General features: G+C 41.7%; 1 protein-coding gene across 1 annotated transcript in view; it reads right to left on the reverse strand.

The window, feature by feature from the left end:
- Positions 1-21,362, reverse strand: part of LOC102384482 (glypican-5-like) — a 628,050-nt gene that overhangs the window by 237,923 nt on the left and 368,765 nt on the right. Inside the window, exon 8 of the mRNA XM_025209865.1 lies at positions 4,401-4,521. Coding sequence (XP_025065650.1) covers positions 4,401-4,521 — 121 coding nt within the window. The remainder of the gene's footprint in view (positions 1-4,400; positions 4,522-21,362) is intronic.

The following is a 21,362-nucleotide window of genomic DNA, read 5'->3' on the forward strand; positions in this document are numbered from 1 at the left end:
GGGAAGTGTTCAGGTTGCAACAGCAGCCTCCCAGGCTTGAGCTGCTGCACTGCAGCCCCTCAGAGACACCCTGCAGCTGTCCTCACCGGGTGATGGGCTGGTGATGACCCCTCAGACCAAGCAACACTTGCTCCAGCTGCCACAACACCTCCTTAAGCTAAGCCAGTGATGTGTTCAGCCCCACTTCAGGGCTGGGCCAGGCCCCATTTGGCCCCAGCACCAGGGGCAGAAGGGGGAACCATGCAGTGCACCCAGGGAAAGGATGCTCTTCTGGGACCAGACCCCTCCTTTTTGGGGGGCAAGCTGTGGAGGGCTCAGCTTGGCAGCACACAGGAGTCTTCTATGTCTTGGCTTCTATGTCAAGTGTGGCGGGAGGTGCAGGCAGCCCACTGCCTTGCCTGGGCCCCACTGCTGCAGGGGGGCTGGGCAGACCCACCAGGCAGCTGGGAGTTTTGCTGCTACAGTGGAAAGGCCATGTCTGCCCCTGTAGAGGCCCTGGCACCTCCCTCCTTCCCTTCTTTCCTTCCCGTGGTGGTGGGGGTCCCAGCGCAGGAGAGGTCCATAGCCCCAGCTCTGTCCACAGTTCTAGCCCCAGCCCCAGCCCCTGCCTGTGGGGGCAAGGGAAGCCACAGCTTCACAGCTGGGCAGCACCCCGCAAGTGGCTCAGCCATGGCCGCTTCTCCCTGCCAGCAGCTCCCAGCCAGTGGCCTGGCACCCACCCATGCAGCAAGGTGAAGACGTAAGGGGCCAGGGCCAAGGCCAGGGTCAGTGCCATTCCTGACAGAGGTCACTAAATGGTAAGCGGTAAATGGTATAAATATAATAATCATTTAACTATTTACATTCCTACTAAAACCTTTTTCTGACTGTCCCCCAGCTGCACAGAGGACTGGCAATCAGGGGCTTGAGTAGGAAGGAGCTACAACTGTGAGTTGCCACTACAAGGCTGGTGAGCCAGGATAGACTTCTATCCCTGTTCTAGGTGGGTATGTGTGGAAGATGGTTTGGGGAAGGGCATGAAGCAGGGAGATGGAGAGTTAATGGGATGCAGGTGGGTAATGAAATGGGGGGTGGAAAGGAAATAGAGGTGGGGGAAGGGTAGTGAAATGCAGGAAGTCAGTCATTGAAGGATAAAATTAAAAGAAATGAAAAAAAAACAAATAAAAAGGAAGTAAATTAAAGGAGGTCTCATGTTTTAATAAAATGGGATTTGGGATCAGGTTGTGGGGGGTGCTGGTTGTGCTTTCCCAGGGTGGCTCGGTAGAGGGGGTGGTGAGGAAAGGAGCTTTTGTGCCCCTGTTCTGGGAAGGAAGCCCCAGCTCATGGGGACCTGATCTGGCTTCTCACCTTGTTCCATGCCCCACACCCTCCTAGACCCCACTTGTGGGGTACCCTGCAACCTGCCCAGCTGGCATGTGCTCTTCAGGCTGTTTGCAGATGGTTACACCCCTGGGGGTGAAAAGGTCTCACCCCAGGGGCAGGAAGGGGAGTTGGCTTGGTACCAGAACTGCCCCCTGGGCAGTAGAGTTCATGGGGTGGAAAGTTCGTCCACACAGAACAGGAAGGGTGGGGGAGTGGACACTACATTCTGCAATGCTGGAGGACTGCAACTTGGGCAGCTCATCTGTGGGGGTGGCCACACATTAATGAAACACAAGCTGGGTAAGACAGATCAGAGATAAACCTGCTCTGGAGTGGTGTAAACTTAAGCTGCCTGACGTGTTCTTGAAATTAATTTTAGGTGTTAACGTGTGGACAATTCAGGGGTTAAAAGCTCCAGGAGCCATCTAAAATTAATGTGTATAAAGGCTGACATCACTTAGTCAGCAGGCTCCATCTAATTTCTCCTTCTCCATGGAGGGCAAAGATTTCCTCCAGTTTTTGATCCCCATTTTAGATTTTACATGTCAGAGCTTCATTCTTATCTGAACATTCTTGACTGGTCCTTTAGCTTTGGCCTACTTCTTTTAAAAACCTATATTTCTCTCTTTTTCAGGAACGTACTTGCCTCTGTACAGTTAAGCAATCTTATTAAAAAAGCAACTACCTTTGTATTATCCGGCCACCACTCCTCATGGGAATACTTATCCTTCCTCTTCTACCCTCTGCCCTCCCGACCCCATTTCCTCTTCAGGATCCCTTCTGTAAATAAAACCTGCAGTTACTACTTAAAGTGATGCAGTACATTTCAAATAGTTAAGAAGAAACAAAAATAAACTACTTGTCACATTTTAAATTATAACCTTTATTGTGTATAAAAAAGAAGAAATTATTTTTCTTAACCTATTACAAAAATCAATTAATCTCTAAAAAGAGCACTGGTATTATATACTTTATCTCTCTATACATCTCTCTCTCTCTATAATTTACAGACACTACTGAGGGCAATTTAACTCCTGATTTCATCAGCTTTTCAGTGTCACTTGTTATTTGTATATTAATATATCACAACTGAAATGAAAATCTCAAGAAAGCAGAAAACAGCCACACGTTTGATGTTTTGTGCAAAAGCCTTAAAAAGAAATTTAGCAACTTCTTTGATGCTTTGATCTTAGAAGAAATCTCACTAAAAATTATGATCAAAGGAATTCATATTATTCCAAGTACTTAAGAACGAACCATTTTAGGGCAGAAATCAGTATTCTGTTTAATCCTGCACCCTTGGAATCCATTACTTTCTAAGTATCTCAATCTGATAGGACTTAAGTTTACTTAAGGATATTTTCCTAAAGCAGAATTAGAAGGCAATTCTTCCAGCTAACTTATACAAAGAGCTAAGAATGAAGAGGATTTTATACTTACTTAAAAAAATGTTGCTTGAAGCTTTTTGTTTTTATACACTTTTAATCATACAGGTGCATAGCTCATGAAAATCAGAACCTCCATATCATTATCATACAGCAGGCAAATAAATGGGGACTTCAAAAGAAACCTACTTTCAAATGAATTTATTTGTAATTATTTCTGATTGTCAGTGTTTATAGAAGACTATTACACAGATGGCTATATCTAATATTTATAGAGGAAATTAACACTCTATTTGATAACATGCAAAGACAGATAAATAATGAATTATCCTTTCCATCAATCTGGCCACATAATATTTATTTCACTGAAGTATTAAATATCACATCAGGTTGCTTGTTGTAATTCTCTGTGGCAAGTTAAATCAAACAGTGTGATACAAGACTTCCTAATTCTCAACCTAGAGAATATTAGAGCCAATCCTGAATCAAAGCAGTGCTAATTAATAGTTAGATCATGGATTTACCACAGGCCCTGAGTAAGGAACAGCATGTAGCTGTATTGTTCGAAAAGCAGGGACCAAATTATGAGTCAGAGTCATAGCACAGTGCTCCAACAGTCAGGTAAAGAAGTAATTTCCCCCAGCATTTTAGCCACGATGGTTATTTCTGCCTTTGTGACAGCCAGCCAGCACAGGGGCAATGAGGTCTACTATTGTTGCCTACAAGCTACCTATGTTCATCCTCAGATTACATCATTCTATAATGGTGAAAGATTAGGGATGCATTAATGTAGTAACACTGTAGACTCTGGAGACACAGTTGTAAACATTCTTTCAACTTGACAAGAAAACAGGCATACTTTAAATAAAAAAATCAATTGCTGTTAAATCTGTTACCTCTAACTAATTTGGACTGACACCAATTCTGGAACTTGAGAAGAGGTAAACTAAAGCAATCATATAATAGCATCGTGAGGATCAGCAGCACTAAAAGACTGTGTGTTTGATTTGGACAGAAGAGTCACCCAGTTGAATGTGAACTACTAATTTAAGGAGACACAGACTAATCATGCTTGTGACACACCTAATGGAAGCTTTGCTTCCCTTTTTTGCCGGGGAAGGTTAAAAACTGTGCTCGGCCACATTTCCATTTTAAAAGTCACATGTCTACTTAAACTGCAGGGAATCCAGTGACCACAGATTTAGAATCCACCCTGGTCTCTGTGTATGCACGTCACGCTCCTACTGAGTGAGAGTTCTCCGAAGGCAGGAACATCATGGGGCAGTATAAGCACCCCCAATCTGCCTCAGGCTCTTGTACTAGGGATGGGATTGAGCATGTCAGAGGCATACTGTAGTTTCTCAGTATTGCAGGGGTTCTGGGCTGTAAGGTAGATCTTCAAAAACTCTGGGAAGACTGCCATAAATTGAGCAGCTGCAAAGTTTGCTATAATTCACCCCAAGGGGACACATTTGTCTCATCACAGCTCATAATCCAAGAGCAATGTGTCTTGAAACCATCATTGTCATCCTCCCAACTGCATGGAACTTTCCAAAAATACTTCTCAGTACAAAATATCCCTCAATGCTTTTAATCTCAGATCCTTTATCATTTTGATATAGATTAGCTTTATATTGTGAAGACTTTGCTTACCTGGTTAAAATGCTGAAGTTTGTCAATTAAATGGCTGATGAGAGGGTCTAATCCTCTGACTTTCAACTCTGGGTTATTAACTTGTGCCTTCAATCCATTGGAAACAACTCTGCTGGTATAACTAAAACAGAAAAGATCAAAAGATCAGCAATGGGACAAAAAGTTACTCTTGCTTGTTTAGTGTGAATGTATTTTTAAGGATCAACTTCATTAGAAGAGCGAACAAAAGCAACTCTGCCTCAGCGTATCTGGGTTAATACCCATATAACCCCAGTACAATGCATTTAAGAAAAGCAAGCATTTTGGTAAACATTACAAATGAAACAAATGATTCTTTAAATGCTACAAACCTGTATAAAGTAGCATGCTTTCCTGCATTACCAACCCAAATTGTTCAAAAAAAATCATTGGTCAGTTCCCTAAAAGCATAAGTGACTTCATAATCATGAGATGAAAAAAAATGTGCCCCTTGTACTTATACATTGGTGTTCTAACCATTTTTGTTTTATGTTTTTCGAGATTTTCTATTCAACTACAAGGACTGAAAGCCTTAAAAAATTCCGTTATTAGATTCTCACACAATCACAGGAACCTGGGGATTCTTAAGACGGGCACCAAATACCATATGTTTTGCTGTAAAATCACCAGTGGTGGCAGCCCCTTCCTGATAATTTGTCTGTCAACAGTGAAAAGTTTCACTTAGTGTGATTAGGCTTTTCTAGCTAGCTCAGCATTTCTGAAGATAAGACCATCTACAGGGGTCAGCATCAGGTGCACTGCAGTTTGACTTGTTGGCATGGTATTTCTAAAGCAGGTAGTTTGTTTTTCGCCTGCCTGTTTTTAGTAGGCATTTCTCTGTCTTGTGAAACAACAGAATTGTGTTGACAGAGTCATCAGCTCGCTGATCGGAATCCTCACTTGAAAGATTAAGTGGAGCTTGAGTGACCTCTCCACAGTGCAACAGCTTTAGTGGTGTATATGGAGACACTGAGCTGCCCACAAACCAGTATCCACCTCTCAGCCTTGCTGGTTTAATCCAAAGGAAAGGCAGGTGCCAGTATGTTTGGAAGCAGTTTGGCTGCAGTAGCTACTGGAGCAAAGCAGATCATTCATTTGTCCATCTATCACAGCTCCGTTCCTCAACTGACTGCTGACTAGGGTTAAAGAGCCCAGTCAACCCTATCATGGAGTGGACTTCAGTTCCACAATTTTGGTGGCATTTCCTCTGTCTGGGGAGGAACTCTCTCTCTAAACTGCTCTTCTACACAAAGCTATTGGCATCTTAGAGGTTTCTAGGTTATTTAACCACTGACCACCACTCTGCAATAACAGTCACAGGTGGTTTCATTTACATTCTTTCATACAAGCAAGTGTTTAAGATCCAATGTTTTTTGGGATTCTGTGCAAATGTATCTCATTTTTGTATCACCCCCTTTTCAGAAAGACTGAAGGAGATACTCATGACCCAATTAGGTAACAGAACTGTTGAGGAAGGTAACTCATGAACAGATTTCCTGTGAGCACCCATACTGCACCCATAACACCAAATGTTCATGTTTGTAGACTCAAGTAACAGAAAGCTGCATTTCCTTGAGTTGGAACTTACAGAGTCTTATGAAATGTTGACCTTAAGCACTTACATTCTCTGATATCTCAGCTGATCTTCCCAGTAGGGCTGTACAAAATTTCGCCACCAGTTTTGTTTCAACGCTGTTCAAGGTTGAAACAGCAACATCGAAATGAAACAGATATGATCAAAACAGCCTCAAAACAAAACGAGGCAAGTCAAAACGTTTCTCTGTTTTGATGTTTCACCCATAGGCTATAATGGGGAAGGTTGAAACAGCCTATAACTTTGTCACTTCTGGCCAGATTTAGATAAAACTTGCAGAAATGGTAGCCCCTTCGGAGGGCATAAAGCATGCCAAGTTTCAAGAAGATAGATGCAGGAAGTTCGGAGAACCTGCACCCCAAAGTCTTGAGAGCCAAACTTGTGCTATGTGTATGTATTAAGCCACAGCAGGGTCAAAACTACAGAAATGATAGCCCCTGCTGTGGCAACAAAGTGTGCCACATTTCAAGGAGATAGGTGCAGGGGGTTCAGAGAAACTGCACCCAAAAATCCTGAAAGCAAAACTCATGTCACGTGTATGTGTTAAACCACAGCATGGTCAAAACTGCAGGGATGCTAGCCCCTGATGAGGCCACAAAGCCTGCCAAGTTTCAAGGAGATAGGTGCAGGGGTTTGGGGGAAACTGCACCTCAAGCTGTGGACAAGCAAAACTCATGACATGGGTGACACTGTGTGTGTTAAGACACAGCAGGGTGAAAGCTGCAGGCATGCTAGCCCCTGCTGCAGCCACAAAGCCTGCCAGCTGTCGAGGAGATAGGAGCAGGGCTTCTGGGTTCTGGGGCCCTGCACTCTTAGCTGCTGACAGGCAAAATTCTGGCCAGAAATGACAAAGTTATAGCCTGTTTCGACCTTCCCCATTATATCCTATGGGCGAAACATCACAACAGGGTCGAAACGGCAAAACGTTTCGACGGAATAAAACAGAACAGCCATTTCTACTCAAAACAAGAGTTGAAACGAAACACTGTTCTGTCAAAATGTTGAAACACTGGTCAAAACAGAATGCTTCCGTTTCGCACAGCCCTACTTCCCAGCTCTGTGACTACTTTGCTTTAAAACTATTAAGACTGGATAGTTAAGGGTGGGATTTTAAATGATGGGGGTTATAGAATGAGGTGTCCAATGGGAATGGAACAGGAGCTGCCTTTGGCACCTTTTGAAAATATTAGCATAAATATTTTATTTCAGCTACAAAGATCATTGAAAATTATAACTGGGCATTAACTAGGATGCTTCCCCTATCTTAATTAAAAGAATTGAGATGAGTATAGTTATATTTCAAATAAACCAGAGAGTAAAACCTACTTCAGCATAATGCTGAAAATTATGTTAGAATTTCCAGGAAGACTATAATAGGTGGGCATGGCCAGCCTTTAACAAAAGCTATCAATAACTTTAACCTCTCAGAGGAAGGAAATATGATAAGCATGAATGAAAGCAAGAAAGAAAACAAAGCACCAAGTAATGGAGAAATGGGCAGTGGGGAGGGGAGTGGGGGAGATGAGTTGTGACACTGCTATCAATACCTGTGGTTAGTATTTGAGTGAAAACGTTAAGGAAACACCTTTCTTGGTGAAGTCATATTGCTTATATTATCTCAATCTTTAAAAATTGACAATGATAATTTTTCCATCATGTAACTCAGAAAAGTATAAATTAACTAGCAAGCATAACACTTCCCTAGGAAACAGGCTGCATGAAGTGATATATGGTAAGGCCCCAATCTTGTAAGAACCATCTGGATAGAGCACCTTTCCCATGTAGAACCATGCCAAAATCAGCTACAGGCAGTCCTTGACTTACAATGTTTTGAGTTACAACATTTCACACTTACAACGTTTATAAACTGACACCCTGTTTCAACTTTATGATGTCAGTTTCAACTTGCAATGCTTGATCTGATGCAACGCCATGCCACCAAACAAGTTCGCTGCATCGCTCATCTCCCTGGAGAACATCTGTCCAAACTTCCTTGAACACTTTTTTTAAGAAAGCAGACAAGACTCCAGAAAAACCTGCAGCCAAGAACCCTTCAAAAAGTCCAACCGAGAGCCTTTCAAAAAGTCCAGCAAGGTCACCTCAAAGAAGTCTTTCCAAATCAATATGATTGCTATTTACAATATAAATACATTAATGTACCTATATTACTCATGTATAATTGACCGAGTACAAAATTCTGGGGTATTTTTGGTGAAAATAGGGTATCGGGCCTTGGTTCAGGAACCATTCCCCCATTTATAACAATTGTTTCTTATAAAAAAATTGGTTCCGAGTTACGTTTTGACTTAAGATGCAGTTTTCAGGAACCAATTGTGTCGTAAGTCCAAGGACTGACTGTATGGTTTAAAAATCCGTAACACTGTACATTGTACCTACCAATACCACTAATTAATTTAGATAATAAAAAATGGGCAGAAATCTTAGAACACTGGCTTTCTTTGCCTTGAGTTCATACCAAGCAACTTGGCTTTATTCCAGGGTGAAACACTAATCATAATATTGAGCCAACATTAATCATTATTCATCATGAGAGCACACACATACACAGCAGCAGGCTCCATATGCCTGAAGAAGGGTATTTGTGCCCAAAAGCTTGCAAAGAACAATTTTCCCAACTATTTAGTTGGCCTGATAAAAGATTCCACATTTACCCAAAGCTGTCACCGTGGAGAAGGAATTCAATGCAGCTCTTTAGGATCATTTTGTTAAAGCACAGGAAGAATTTAATTCTGGACATTAATTTACAGCCTCCATCAAATTGTTCTACAGTTCTCAATTTGAATTTATTTGCTTGAGCTTCTCCCCATCAGACACACCGTAAACAGCAGCAAAAAAAACAAACAAACAAACCCCCCAAAAAAGCAAGGAGGTCCTTTGTTGTTTCTCTTGGTCGGTCTCTCAATTTAACCATCAGAGTTGCTTCAGAGATTTCTATAATCCACAGTAAAGAATCATATGGCAAAAATTTCCCCTTTTTCTGATATTGCTTTATGTTCATATATCACACAAGCCTTCACTCAATGCCTCTAAGCAATAATAGAATTAGTATTAGAAGCTATCTGGATTTTGTGTAAATATGACCAACCTGGAGACAATGTGTGTAGCCACCCATGGAAGTAGACTCATTGATTTTTTCCATGCCAACAGCCCACTGAGGAATATAAAAGCTTGGAGCAAATATTGTGAAATTAAATTATCCTACAATCTCGCCATGTACACCCTCTTTTATGCAACTTACATCAAGAAAAATGGTACAAACCTTCAGGAAGATTGAATCAAAAGTTCACTGAGACCAAGTGAGATAATATTACTCATCTGCTTAATGCTCTCTCAGCATATGTTTAAGAACCAGTGCCTTAGAGTCTAAACATACCAGTACTTATGTTCCAAGCAGCCTGTTACACAACTTATTAGTATGTGGAATTTAGATTTGTAATGAAGATCACCTGATCTCGGATGCCAGAAAAGATTGTGCCAAATGTGCAAGCCATGGATCGGGTTTATATCTCCCAGAGATATGTAAGTTTTGGGTCTATGTGCATCTACTCTTTGGACTCCAGAAATGAGGCCACAGGACTCATTTGGACTCCTTTCCAAGGATCATACTATGCAGGTGTCCAAGGCATGAATTTTTTGATCTTCATTGAAGAAGGAGGAATCAATGCAATCTGCCACAAGTGGGAATCAGGTTTGATCCAGGAGGTGGGTATGCATGAATCTAACTTGAATGGATAACTTCTGAGCATACATTACCCTATTGGTTCTGTATCACATCTTAAATACCTCAAAACAAACAACATGCATTTCCTGAAAGACAGTAAAATGAAGAGAAGTAATTGAATTATGTGAAACATTCTTCTGCTGATACTGGATCCTGAATTACTGGGAGCACATGTTAGGAAAGATCAGAAATTGGCTGCCTTTATCTAATATTCTGTCATTTAACTGAAAGAAGCAATAGTACAGAATTGTTAACTCTAGCTATTATTCTAGTACTTTATCCGTATAGGACCTTGAAATGTCTGTAGAAAGAGATAGGAAAGTTGGAGGATCCTGAACTCTCCATTGTGCTAGACAACAATGAGTAGTAAACACAGGTAGAATTAGGAATCTGTTTCAGCACCGTGGATGGAATGCCAACATTATTTGACAGATCTACTGTTAAAAGTGAAAAATGTTAATAAAAAAAGTTTACAGGTTTTCAGAAATAGAAAGTATATAATATAAAATTTCAGCTCATGTAACTTTCACTTCACAAAAGTTAAATGCTATCTAAAATATACATTTATTTGTATCTAGACACTGTCATAAATAATATTTTCTTTTCTTGCTTTTTTAAAAGCATTTCAACTTAAAACAGTTACTTTCATATTCTGAACTGTATGGGTTGTTATGAAATGCTGCATTATTTGTAACATGAAACTACTAAAAAGAGCTGAGAGGAAGAGTGCTGCCTATGCCTCTGTAGGTAGCTCAACACTTCAGAAACCAACGTTTAAGCCCAAAAAATGTCAAATTCCAGAAAAAAAGCTGCAGGAGCTGCATTAGGAATAGGATTATGTAGGAATGACATTTAGCTACGTGAGACTGGGAGACAGGGTATGATTTTAACATCATTCTTTTCTTTGTTCCCCACAGGAAACAGCACCAGTTTGGTTACCAGTGTCTGATCAAAGCTCTTACAGGCAGCATTTCCATGTATTATTGATCAGTTTCCCACTGTGAGGCCATTCCCATTGCTCCATTTCCCTCAGGATGCTATTATCTTGAGCTGTGCCACTACAGACCATTAAGCACCCTGGTGCTCTGATCTGTGATGGCTAATGGTCTGTGGCCTTCCCAGGATCAAAAAGACACTACATTCAGATGACCATCCTGAATGAAATCAGGATGAATGATGACATCAGCTTCAGTCTGCTACTCAACATGGGGATTATAGAACTCCAAGCTCATTGTAACTTACATTGAATTGCCCAATTTATTTTCTAAATAATGTCAGTATAATATAGACTTGAAATTATAGCAAGCCTTTTAAATGAGTATGTTGCACCAGATCTGCATCTCAGTACAGTTCTCTTGAACAGGCTGACTTTACTCCATCTGATGCTCCAGTCCTCTCTATCTAAATCTCAAAGTGTAACAAAACATCTGTGGTGGGATTTTCAAAACTACCCAATTAGGACTCAGGTACCTAACTCTAACTTATAGTAGAACCTGAATGCCTAAATCCCTCAGGCAGCTTTGAAAATCTGAGCCCTAAATATTTTTTTTGAAAGGAATTTGGGACTCACCTAAAAATCTTTAAGAGCTGCATATGGATCAGCGTTTCTATTTGTCCAAAAGTCTCATCTTGCTATCTGAAGCTTTAATGAAAGGAACAAAAAATGCTGGCTTGACCCAGTGGCCGGAGGCAATGTATCTCTTATTCTAGAGCCATTCAAATATGCTATAGGACATGCTTGGTATATTTTTTAAACATGTTATTGAGAGACTTTTCTGATCCATCCATGTATTTGTAACTATGAATGTATCACATAAAATATTCATAAACACTATTTTTGGCATTGGTAGTACAATTTCACTGTGCCTATAGGGCTAAAAAGCAATGCTCCACTGAAAAGCTGGGGACTTTATATGGCAAATTTGCATACTAAATTACTGGACCTTAAAAATCATGACATTTATCCATTTATTTCTTTAGAGGTATACAAATGTAGCTATTATTTCCTATTCAATGTGCATAAACTCCTTTACACACAAGTAACATGAAGAAAAATTTCAGACTGGACCCCTATAACAAAAAAATTCCTAGCATCCTGCCTATCCAAATTAATAAGTCTTCATTTGCCAACCTGCATAAGTTAGATCAACACCTTTCAGATTTCTGGGCAGACAGATGTGAGTCACCAACAAAGAGCTAACTAGAAATAAACCAAAGCTGAACCTTATACTGCTTATTTTCTCATTCCATTTTGCTTTCTATCAAGAGGCCAACTGATAAAGCAAATTATTCTGGAGATATATGTTGCTTTCATACGCAGCTGTAAATCACCTAAAGCTTAAATCAAAATATGCAAATAAGTAAATATAACAACATGTTTCTAGGTATGAACATTTCACTATTAGCCCATGGTGGATTCACTTTAAGGGATTTAGAACTATCCTTTCCATTTCAGCAGCATACTCTAATCTCAGAACAAGCACGAAAACACCCACAAAATGTCTCAGAGCTAAATAGGGGGGAACAATGAGTATGTCCTTTAGTAAGATGCAATGAGAAATTTGGATAAGTAATTAAAGCTAGCCCTCAGATCCACTGAACAATTTATTCAGTTACATTACAAGTGGCTCACCAGATGGTGTATTTCGTCTTATATTTATTCATAATTTGACCCTTGGGCTGCAATGACTTGCCTGAAATGCAATTACCCTTAACCATTGTTAATCCAGACCATTCTGGTATACCCCCAAATCCAGAATTTTTGGCTGCCTCTCTTGTAATTTCTAGTTGCAGTTCCTGGTACATCTGGCCTTCTGACCCACAGGGCTATATGATGAGCAATTTTTTCCCAGTTCAAGGGACAGGCAGATGTTATAAAGCTAGTAAATGGTACAATATGCACAACAGAAAGAAAACCAGATTGTTAAAGAGTGGATTTGAAATAAACCATCTTCCTTTTAACAACAGGTCTGATCAACTGTTTTGCAGAATGGGCATATGTATAAAATGTAGAATAGTTTTTTATAGCGCCTGGGTGGTAATCATGCCATCCAACCAGCTACTCACCAAACAACACCAAGGAGACAGGGTAAACAAGCGTTGTTTAGAGTCTTATTTCTAAAACACTATTCTTGGGGAAAAAAAGAATCAGATACAATGGGATTCTCTGCCACATAATGATAATATCATCTGATGGCTCCTGACTGATCCCCCTCTGGATCAATAGGCTCATCACAATAAAAACTGACAGTACACTGTGCTTTATCCCGTACCAACTCCATCAACAGCATTACCCAGAGTAACCTGGTTTGTTTGTTTGTTTTAATACACACATTTTTGGCTTTATGGTATTTTTAAAAATTTGTATAACATCCTTGACAAATCTGTCCTACTGAATCATTGCACAATGCAACTGAGAGAGCTATAAAAGATGAATGATTAATTCATGGGACTGTTTGCAAGAAATTATATACACTTTTGTTACGGAGTAGCAATCAAAACAATAGGTTATTAAAAAAAAGGGAAAAAAAAAAGAAATACACCTTGGTAAATTTGTTGTCAGAGATCTAGCCAGCACCCACCTGGGGAACAAAATAGGCAAAAGTAGGTGGGCTGCATTTTTTAAATGAACTTATTCTCTCCTTATTATACAAACCTCTCTTCATTGCTTTAGCTTTCAGTTCAGCCAGCTATAGGACAGCTAGCCTACTTGATAAGAACCATTGTTTAGTAAAGTAACTATTTGTATGTCTATAGACCATCATTTAAATCCTTGAGCCTGATTCTCCTCTTGCTTCCAGCAGGTTTACAGCAGCATAGCACTAAAAACCAGGAACATTTTCTATTTACACCAATGCATATGAGAATCACGTCATGTTCATACAACACAAAACTTGCAGTGAGAAGCATCAAGTTCCAATAATCAACTGATGCTTTTTTGTTGTAAAGATACCATCCTGCAAAGATCCCTGCTCCTAGATGACACAAATTCTAGTGCCTGACACTGGGAAATCATTAAAGCCCCAGAAAATGTTAGCATCTTACAATCAAGCCAGTAGCTTTTGTGTGAGCACAGGAAGGAATAAATCACATGCTGTAAACTTCGCTGAAGACCTAGAAAATCCCTTTATGATTTTTATGAAAGATGCACGGCAGTTTCCCTACTTTCCCTTTTCTATTTCTTCCCCTCCCCTACTCACTCCTCCAGTATGATAAGAGTTATTTTCTTTCCAGAGGCAGAAGAATAAGTAATGATTGGACTGTGAACATTCAGTGAGCCTGATAAGAACAGCCAATAACTAACTGGAGCCACACTAGAGATACAATGAAGATATACAAGAGGCTCATTGACTTTAATGTTTGCTAGCCATGGTGATTTGGGCAAGGTACAGTGCTTGTCTGACCCCCCTGCTGACCAAGCTTCAGGGCAAGGAAGGGAGAAAGGATCCATGGAAACAACATGATTTGAAATGGAGACAAAAATTGGCCTGTCAGAGGAGAGGAACAAGAACATGATTCTCCCAGTGGATGCGTAACCCAATCAAGGATGGCTGGACAAAGTCACAGAGGCTGACTGTCATAAGATAAGTGTTTTTGCTGGTTTGTTTTTTGTTTTTGTAGGCAAGGATGAAGTGAGGCTTACTTCCCCAAACCAATCTAAGTTGGCAAGTTAGGTATCAGACATGCTTTTAGCCTTTTTCTTTACCATTTTACTTCCGTGTTCCTAAATATCATCTTCCTGTTGAACGCATGCACACAATGTTATTTTTAAGGGCAGTCTTGTGTAACTATATACATCTGTTGGTTTCAGGGCTTCACACAGGGAAAGTCTCTAACAGTGTGCTAAGCTTATAAGGACATGTTTGAGAAGCCCTGAAAAGAAACTGAAGTCCTGAAGCCTAAGACCTACTCTAGAAGGAGCAAGACATTTGGGTCCCCCTTTCAAAAAGTGGAGGAAGAAGGTGCATCATAAAGACTCAAAGAAAGACTAAAAAATGTTAGAGGCCTAGCATGTCACAGGGGTTTGGTAACAGCCTTTTATTGATCAGCCATATGAAATGATCCCACCTGACATCCCTCGGTTTTCAAGTGCATAGTCATGGATCTCAGCAGGTCTCCTTCCCTTGCAAGCCACCACCCTGTCTCCCCATCGAATCCAAATCTTTTGTTCTTCTTTTCTAGGCCTTTCACCATGAGGTCTCATATAAGCATCAGAGCTATTTCATCCCAGCTCTCTCTGCTCTGATGCCAGTTTCCATTCCTGTAAACCCGCTCATGGTGCTACTGACCTGCCACTGTTCACTTCTCTCTGTACAGCCCAGTTTCACCATTACACCCAGTACTGAAGGAAATAAAAAACGGAGGTGAGGGAAAACCCTTGTGACAGTCATAAAGCCACACATTGACTCAGCAAAGTTATGGTGGCACTGTGTTCCCTTCAGCCCTGTCTTCATCAGAAAAAAGGCATTTATTTGGCAACACTGCACCTCCTTTATCCACATATGCTAGCCTAAAATGGAAGCACCGTCTGCTCATAGCTTCCAGTCTGCAATGGTGAACCTAGACAGGGCTGTTCAAGGTAGGAGCTATTTTTTTACTAGTTTGCAGAGGCAGCTACCCCACTAGTGGGTACTTGAAAGATAACAAGATATATGTGAAAAAAACAAACAAACGGCAGAGAGCTTAGGTGACAGTCAAATATTTACAGGTAATCGATGGAAAACGGAAAAAGAGACTATTACATAATTCTCCCAAATGAGGGTATTGTAGATATTATATTTGTACTGGTACAGAACACCAGGGTACAGAAGTACACATCCCCTGTAGTGTTCCAGAAATGGCAGAAATGCTACAGAGAACTCCCTGAATGAAGCAAGCACTTCTCCGCAGTGCTATGCTATGTTTTGTCATGCCACAGGTCATGTGCACACAATGCACTGTATCACTACAGGGCGGGGGGCAGAAATCTCATGGTCCCCCTGCATCCCACAGGGCTCTACTCTCCCTCTTGTTCCTCCTATCCAAGGGGGATGGGAGGGAGAATGAAGTGGACATTTAATGAGCACTGCTGGTACATTCAGCAGTCATTTGGGTTGGGGCTCAGAGAGTAAAGCTGCAGCTCTTCTCCCATCCCCCAACCATGGCCTACAGCATATACAGTGATGACCTGTCATCCTTCACAGGGGCAAGGGATCAGGCATAGCTGTTGCTCCCAACACTAGGGGCATCAGTATGCTCAATGACAGTTCAACAGCTCCCACAGGGGCAGGGGGAAGGACAGAGCTGGAGCTCCCCACTTTTCAGGCTCTTATGACACTCCCACAGACCTGTGGGGGACAACAGGCTGTCATTGATCCTGTTGCTGCACCCATCTCCAGGGAGCTGCAGCTCTGCTCCCCTCCCTCCTCCTGTAGGAGATGAAAGACTGCCAGTTTGAGGGATTTGGGGTGGGGGGCAGAGCTGCAGAGCTGAGCACCCCCCATTGCCCTCTGGCTGGAGAGAACACTGCTGAATACTTTCACAGGGACTTTGTAGCACTCTAGCCAGGGGCTCTGCATGCCTGTCTACGCCATGTAGGGAGACATTTTTGTAGAGCTTCAAAGTGCTGCAAGACTTGTAGTACTACAAATGTGCACCTGAACGGGGCCTCGGGAAAATACTTTTAACTGTGTAAGTCAGGAATAATTCTATGGTTTCCACTGGGGTAAAATGAGATTGTGACAAGAAATTAGACACTTGAGCAGAAAAGGAAATCTTAACATGTGCTAAATATTTAACACAGCCAAGCACAAAGCCTGGGAAAAAAATCTCCAAGAACAAATCTATTTTAAAATAACCATACAGAAAAGGAACTTCTGACAAGAGGTAAATGAATACAAGGTTAAGTTATATGCCAGAGGGACTGAAGTACAGACAGCTCAGTTCTAGATTCAGTACATAACACAACGTCTAGGGAACAATAACTAGTAAATGAGAACAAAAGCAAGTGAGGCCCATGTGGATGCCCTGCACATCTCATCAAGCTGAACTGACTTGATGTGGATACTCTCCCTGCCAGAACTGCTATAATGGGTTTTTACATGACATTCAGAAAGAGCCTGGCCCAATACTAACGATGGGAAATGTAGTAAGAAATATTTTACTAATGTTCTTAGACTGATCTAATGTGATGGTGCCAAGAGAAACACAAAGCTAAATATCCTTTTTAATTATCTGTGTCTGTTTTGTGTAAAGGGACCTTTTACAGACAAGTTTATAAAGGAAGGCCTCCAGAGAGCCAGCACAGGGGCAGGTTGGCAGACAGACTTAAGTGGCTGGATGATACCATGTTGTGAGATGCACATACCTTCCTGGATAAACCACACACTGAAACACTTAATATGGTAGGCAATTCAGCCATTGGAGTTTATAAGTAACTGGTTTTATAAATCAAGTATGCTACCATCAGCCATATCATTTAATCAGTTTTGCTAGAAGCATGTTGATAATACTGTTAGGGTGATCACATCTGAATCTTGGGGAGCACTGGATTTGCAGCTGAATAAAGGCTTTAATCTGTGTCTCAGCAAAAGCTGCTGGCCACAAGGCAAAATGATATATTAAAAATAACATTGCAAGTGCTTAGGCAAGCAGTTTTCTAACAAGGTCATAGTGTTAGAGCCCATTGTGTAAGAAGAACAAAATTCAGCCCACCAGCTATCGTCAGGAGACAAAGCAGAAGCAAGACCTTGGAGATGGTGGTGAAATCAGCAGAGAACCGGAAAGAACCAGCAAGAAACCACAATTGACTGAGAGAAGACATGGTCAAAGTCTTAGGTATGCGCTCTTAGCAGAGAGGCATGGAAATGAGTAAAATACATAGCCAATTCCATGCCAATGAAGTGAACAGTAAACAGAGGTGAAGCTTGAGATGGGAGGAGAAATGGGTGGAACAGAAGGAGAGACAGAGGTGGAATAAATGTTAATGAGCATAAACAAAGGTGTATAAAATTTGAAAAGAACTAATGTTCAGTGCAGGTCCCCGGTTTGTTGTTTTTTTGGGACCTTTGCCCGAAGCTGTCTCAGTTCTGAATAAAGCTGTTGTGAGCAATGTGTGCAAGTAGCATTTGCTCCCTGCTTGCTCTGGCTAACGAGTAACAGGATCCATGAGCGATTGGATCATTGTCTCTCTAGTTGTTGGGCACTGCATGGAGTCAGGGTCTAGCAAATACTATAAAAAATATTTATAAAATGCGTGTTTTGCAATGAAAATAGAACTAATGGAGACCTCTTCTGGATACTGAAAACATTAATACTCCTGTTAGGCTGCAAATAAAAGAAAATCATAGACATCATTTGAGTGGCTTTCATTAGGGGTGTGCAAACTGGGCCGTATTCAATTCAGATTGGGCCCAATTTGGGAGACAGCGATTCGATCTGTTGATTCAAATCATTGTCCCAATTTTACTCAGCCAAATCCAAATCTGAAGATTCGATTCCAATTTGGAGAATCAGCAATTTGGCCATAGACACAGCTTTAAATGTTTTTTCTACATACCTTGAGGTACCAGGCAGGGCTTGTGAACGCTGAGATGCCGGGGAAGATGGAACATCCCGCAGGAGTGTGGGGGATGGGGGCCCCCTGCGTGCTCGGCAACAGAGCTGGAAGTGGACCAGAAGTTCTTTCGGTCCACTTCCGACTCACTGCCGAGTGTGTGGGGGACCTTGGCTCAGTGATTGGCCATGGTGGAGGTGGGGAGGGGGGAATGGGACCAGACTGAATGTACTGGGGACCCCCCCCAACCTATGCTCCCATTGGACACTACATCTGCCCCACCATCTCAGTATTCATAAGCCACCTGGTACCTTGAGGTACCTACAAAAAACATTTAAAGCTGCATCTATGTCCAAATCATTGAATCTCTCTGAATCGATTCAGAGGGTTCTGATTCGATTCGGAGAGATTAAAGAGTCTCCTGATTCAATTTGGATTTGGAGATTTAGCCACCGAATCTGGTTGAATCTCCGCCGAATCGAATCAGTGACCAAAGCTTCACACAGCCCTAGCGTTTATCATGTTGAGTAAAGCAATATATTTGTTTGGAATAACATAAGGGAGAGACCATTTTCTGGTTGAAGTTATATGATATTTCAAGAGCAATGAAAAGATTTCTGATACTACACTATATGCATCCAAGCTAAAGCAAGGGAGTTCTTCTTGGCAATCTCTTGATTCAAGGATCATTGGTGGGTCTTGAGGTGATTTAAGAGTCTAATCCTTGAGCCAGAGACCCTCCCTGTCATTCTCAATGGGCAATTTGCTAGTATACTGTATACAGTGCTTTGTTGACTGGTCCACTGTTGTTACTGTGTGGATTCATTGTTTCGTTTTGATACTGGTTTTTACAATACACACTCTTGTTAACCCTACCTTTTGGGGAGTTTTCATTGGTGTCTTGCACCTCTGAATGGGGCCAGGCTGCAGGCCCTTCTCCAGAGGGAATTTGGTGCCTCAAATTGAAGAGATGTGTGGTGGGCTATAGAGGTCTGACAAACCTCTGTGCACATAATAAAGTTTCCCCTGCCAGGCTTGTCTTCATTATTTGACGTCTTAAACTAGGGCACCACTGTAATCAATGCTTCCATAAGATCAACCATTTATAATTACCACCAGTTTAGGATTTCTGTGCTTTTACAAGGTATGTTTTGATCATGAGCAATACAAAATGTTTAACAAGGTATTTCTAGGTGTGAGGAACATAAAATACTCTCTCTCAATTTATCTGTCACTCAGGTTATAGCGCCCCCAACAGATGAAGGACAACTGACAGACAGACATTGACAGTGGATGCTTTACATTAACTGTGAAGGGAATTGTAATTAACAGTCTTTATTCTAACAGAAGATGGAGATTTTAGATCCCAGGTACTAGTATAGCCAGAGACTTCAAAGTTTGAAGAAGTCCAGTAAATACCTATTAAAACATACTAAATAATCTGACAAGGCCAGCGATAACATTATTAGACGGAAGACTATAGTCATTAAAGTGATAAATAAGCCCCCCACCCCCCCAAAAAAAGCTATAGTTCTCTAGTCATATCAACAAAAGCTTCAAACCAGTTAATCAAGAAATGTATTTGCATTCAAAGCTGGTGTGTATTTCCCATATGCTGTTGTCCAAACTCATGCCGCAGCTTATACACTGCCTTGTGGTTGGCTGGGCTGGCATAGCAGCATAAAAGATGCACCCAATATGTCTGCCAGACTCTTTATTTCATATGTATGCATTGATGTATATTGTGGACCAGAATATATACTCAGGACCACTATAGCCAGTGCCTCATTACCCACTGGAGATATCAGAAAATCCAAACAAAGTCCAGCATTCAAAGGTCCTTATATCAGCCTTCAGTCCTTCCCCAGTAAGCTGTTTTAAGGACATCTCTTCCCTGCCTGTGAATTGGGGGAGCCTGGTGACTATGCTTCATATTAGGAAGTTTGTGCTAAGCAGCTCGCTCTGCTCTTTGTGGTCTCTTGTCACTTCTGTGATCAACTCTGTTTATAGACATGTCTTACAGTCATGGCGTTTCCCACTAATGCACTCCCACTTCTTCTCTCAAGTTTTCTTTCCTCATATAGCTTCCCCCAATCTGTTGTTGAGGAGTTTCTTCAAGTCAGTTCCGACTGCAGTCACAGCAAGAGAAGTAAATAATCTTCTCATTAATCCTTTCTGGGCTGTTATTGTACATTGCTTCATAATTTGTAGCACAGTCAATGTTTACCAGAATCCAGTCAATTCTAAAGTTTATCATTAAGACTATGATACAATATTTATGGCAAGTGTAACAGGAGGGACGTCAGGGTCGCTGTGCTCTCCCCTGCCACCTCCTTTACCGTGCCAAGCTGCCGACTCGCACCCTCCTATTCTCGCCCGCCACGACTTCGATTGTATATATTTTTATAGGGAGGCTGCCACGGTTGTCCTGTTATTTCTAGTTCTTCTCCGGTAGTGTGTTTTCCATACTCTTCAGCCTTATGGGCTATGTGTGGCTCCTACCTCCCCAATACCACGCCCCAAGCCTCGCAGATATAATAGCCGTTGTTAGGCCTCTCTGTTCATGCCCTCTCTAGTGCTCGGGCTCTCCAGTCCTGTCTCTCTCTCTCTCTGTGCCCCCCGCTCCAGGCCCTTCTCAATAGTGCCGCCCCCTCCCCCCCCCCCCGGCTTCTCAACTGCCCCTCTCTGGGGCTGGGGTCTATGTACCCCGTATGCAGCACCCTCACTGATGCTGGGGTCCCCACACTATTGCAAGTCCCCTATGAGGCCTCCTCCATCCCCTAATAGCCTCTCCCAAACCACCAGTGTAACCAATACCAAACACAAACAGTAACATAAACACCAGCCTCTTGGCTACAACATAAACATAAGCCACTAGCTATAACTATGCTCAGGCCTACAGTGTTCTCTATTCCACCGCGGTGACCAACGCTGCTCTGGCATTCAGGCTTAGCTTCTCTTTTCTGGCGGGGAGCTCCTTCTCCTTTAGCTGCTGGTCAGGCACTGACTCTGGCCTCCTGCCTGTGCTTTATATAGGAGCCAGGCCCTGCCCCTTTCTTCAGTTGGCTAAGCAGG

This window comes from Alligator sinensis, unplaced genomic scaffold, assembly GCF_000455745.1.
Source record: "Alligator sinensis unplaced genomic scaffold, ASM45574v1 scaffold237_1, whole genome shotgun sequence".
NCBI lineage: Eukaryota > Metazoa > Chordata > Crocodylia > Alligatoridae > Alligator > Alligator sinensis.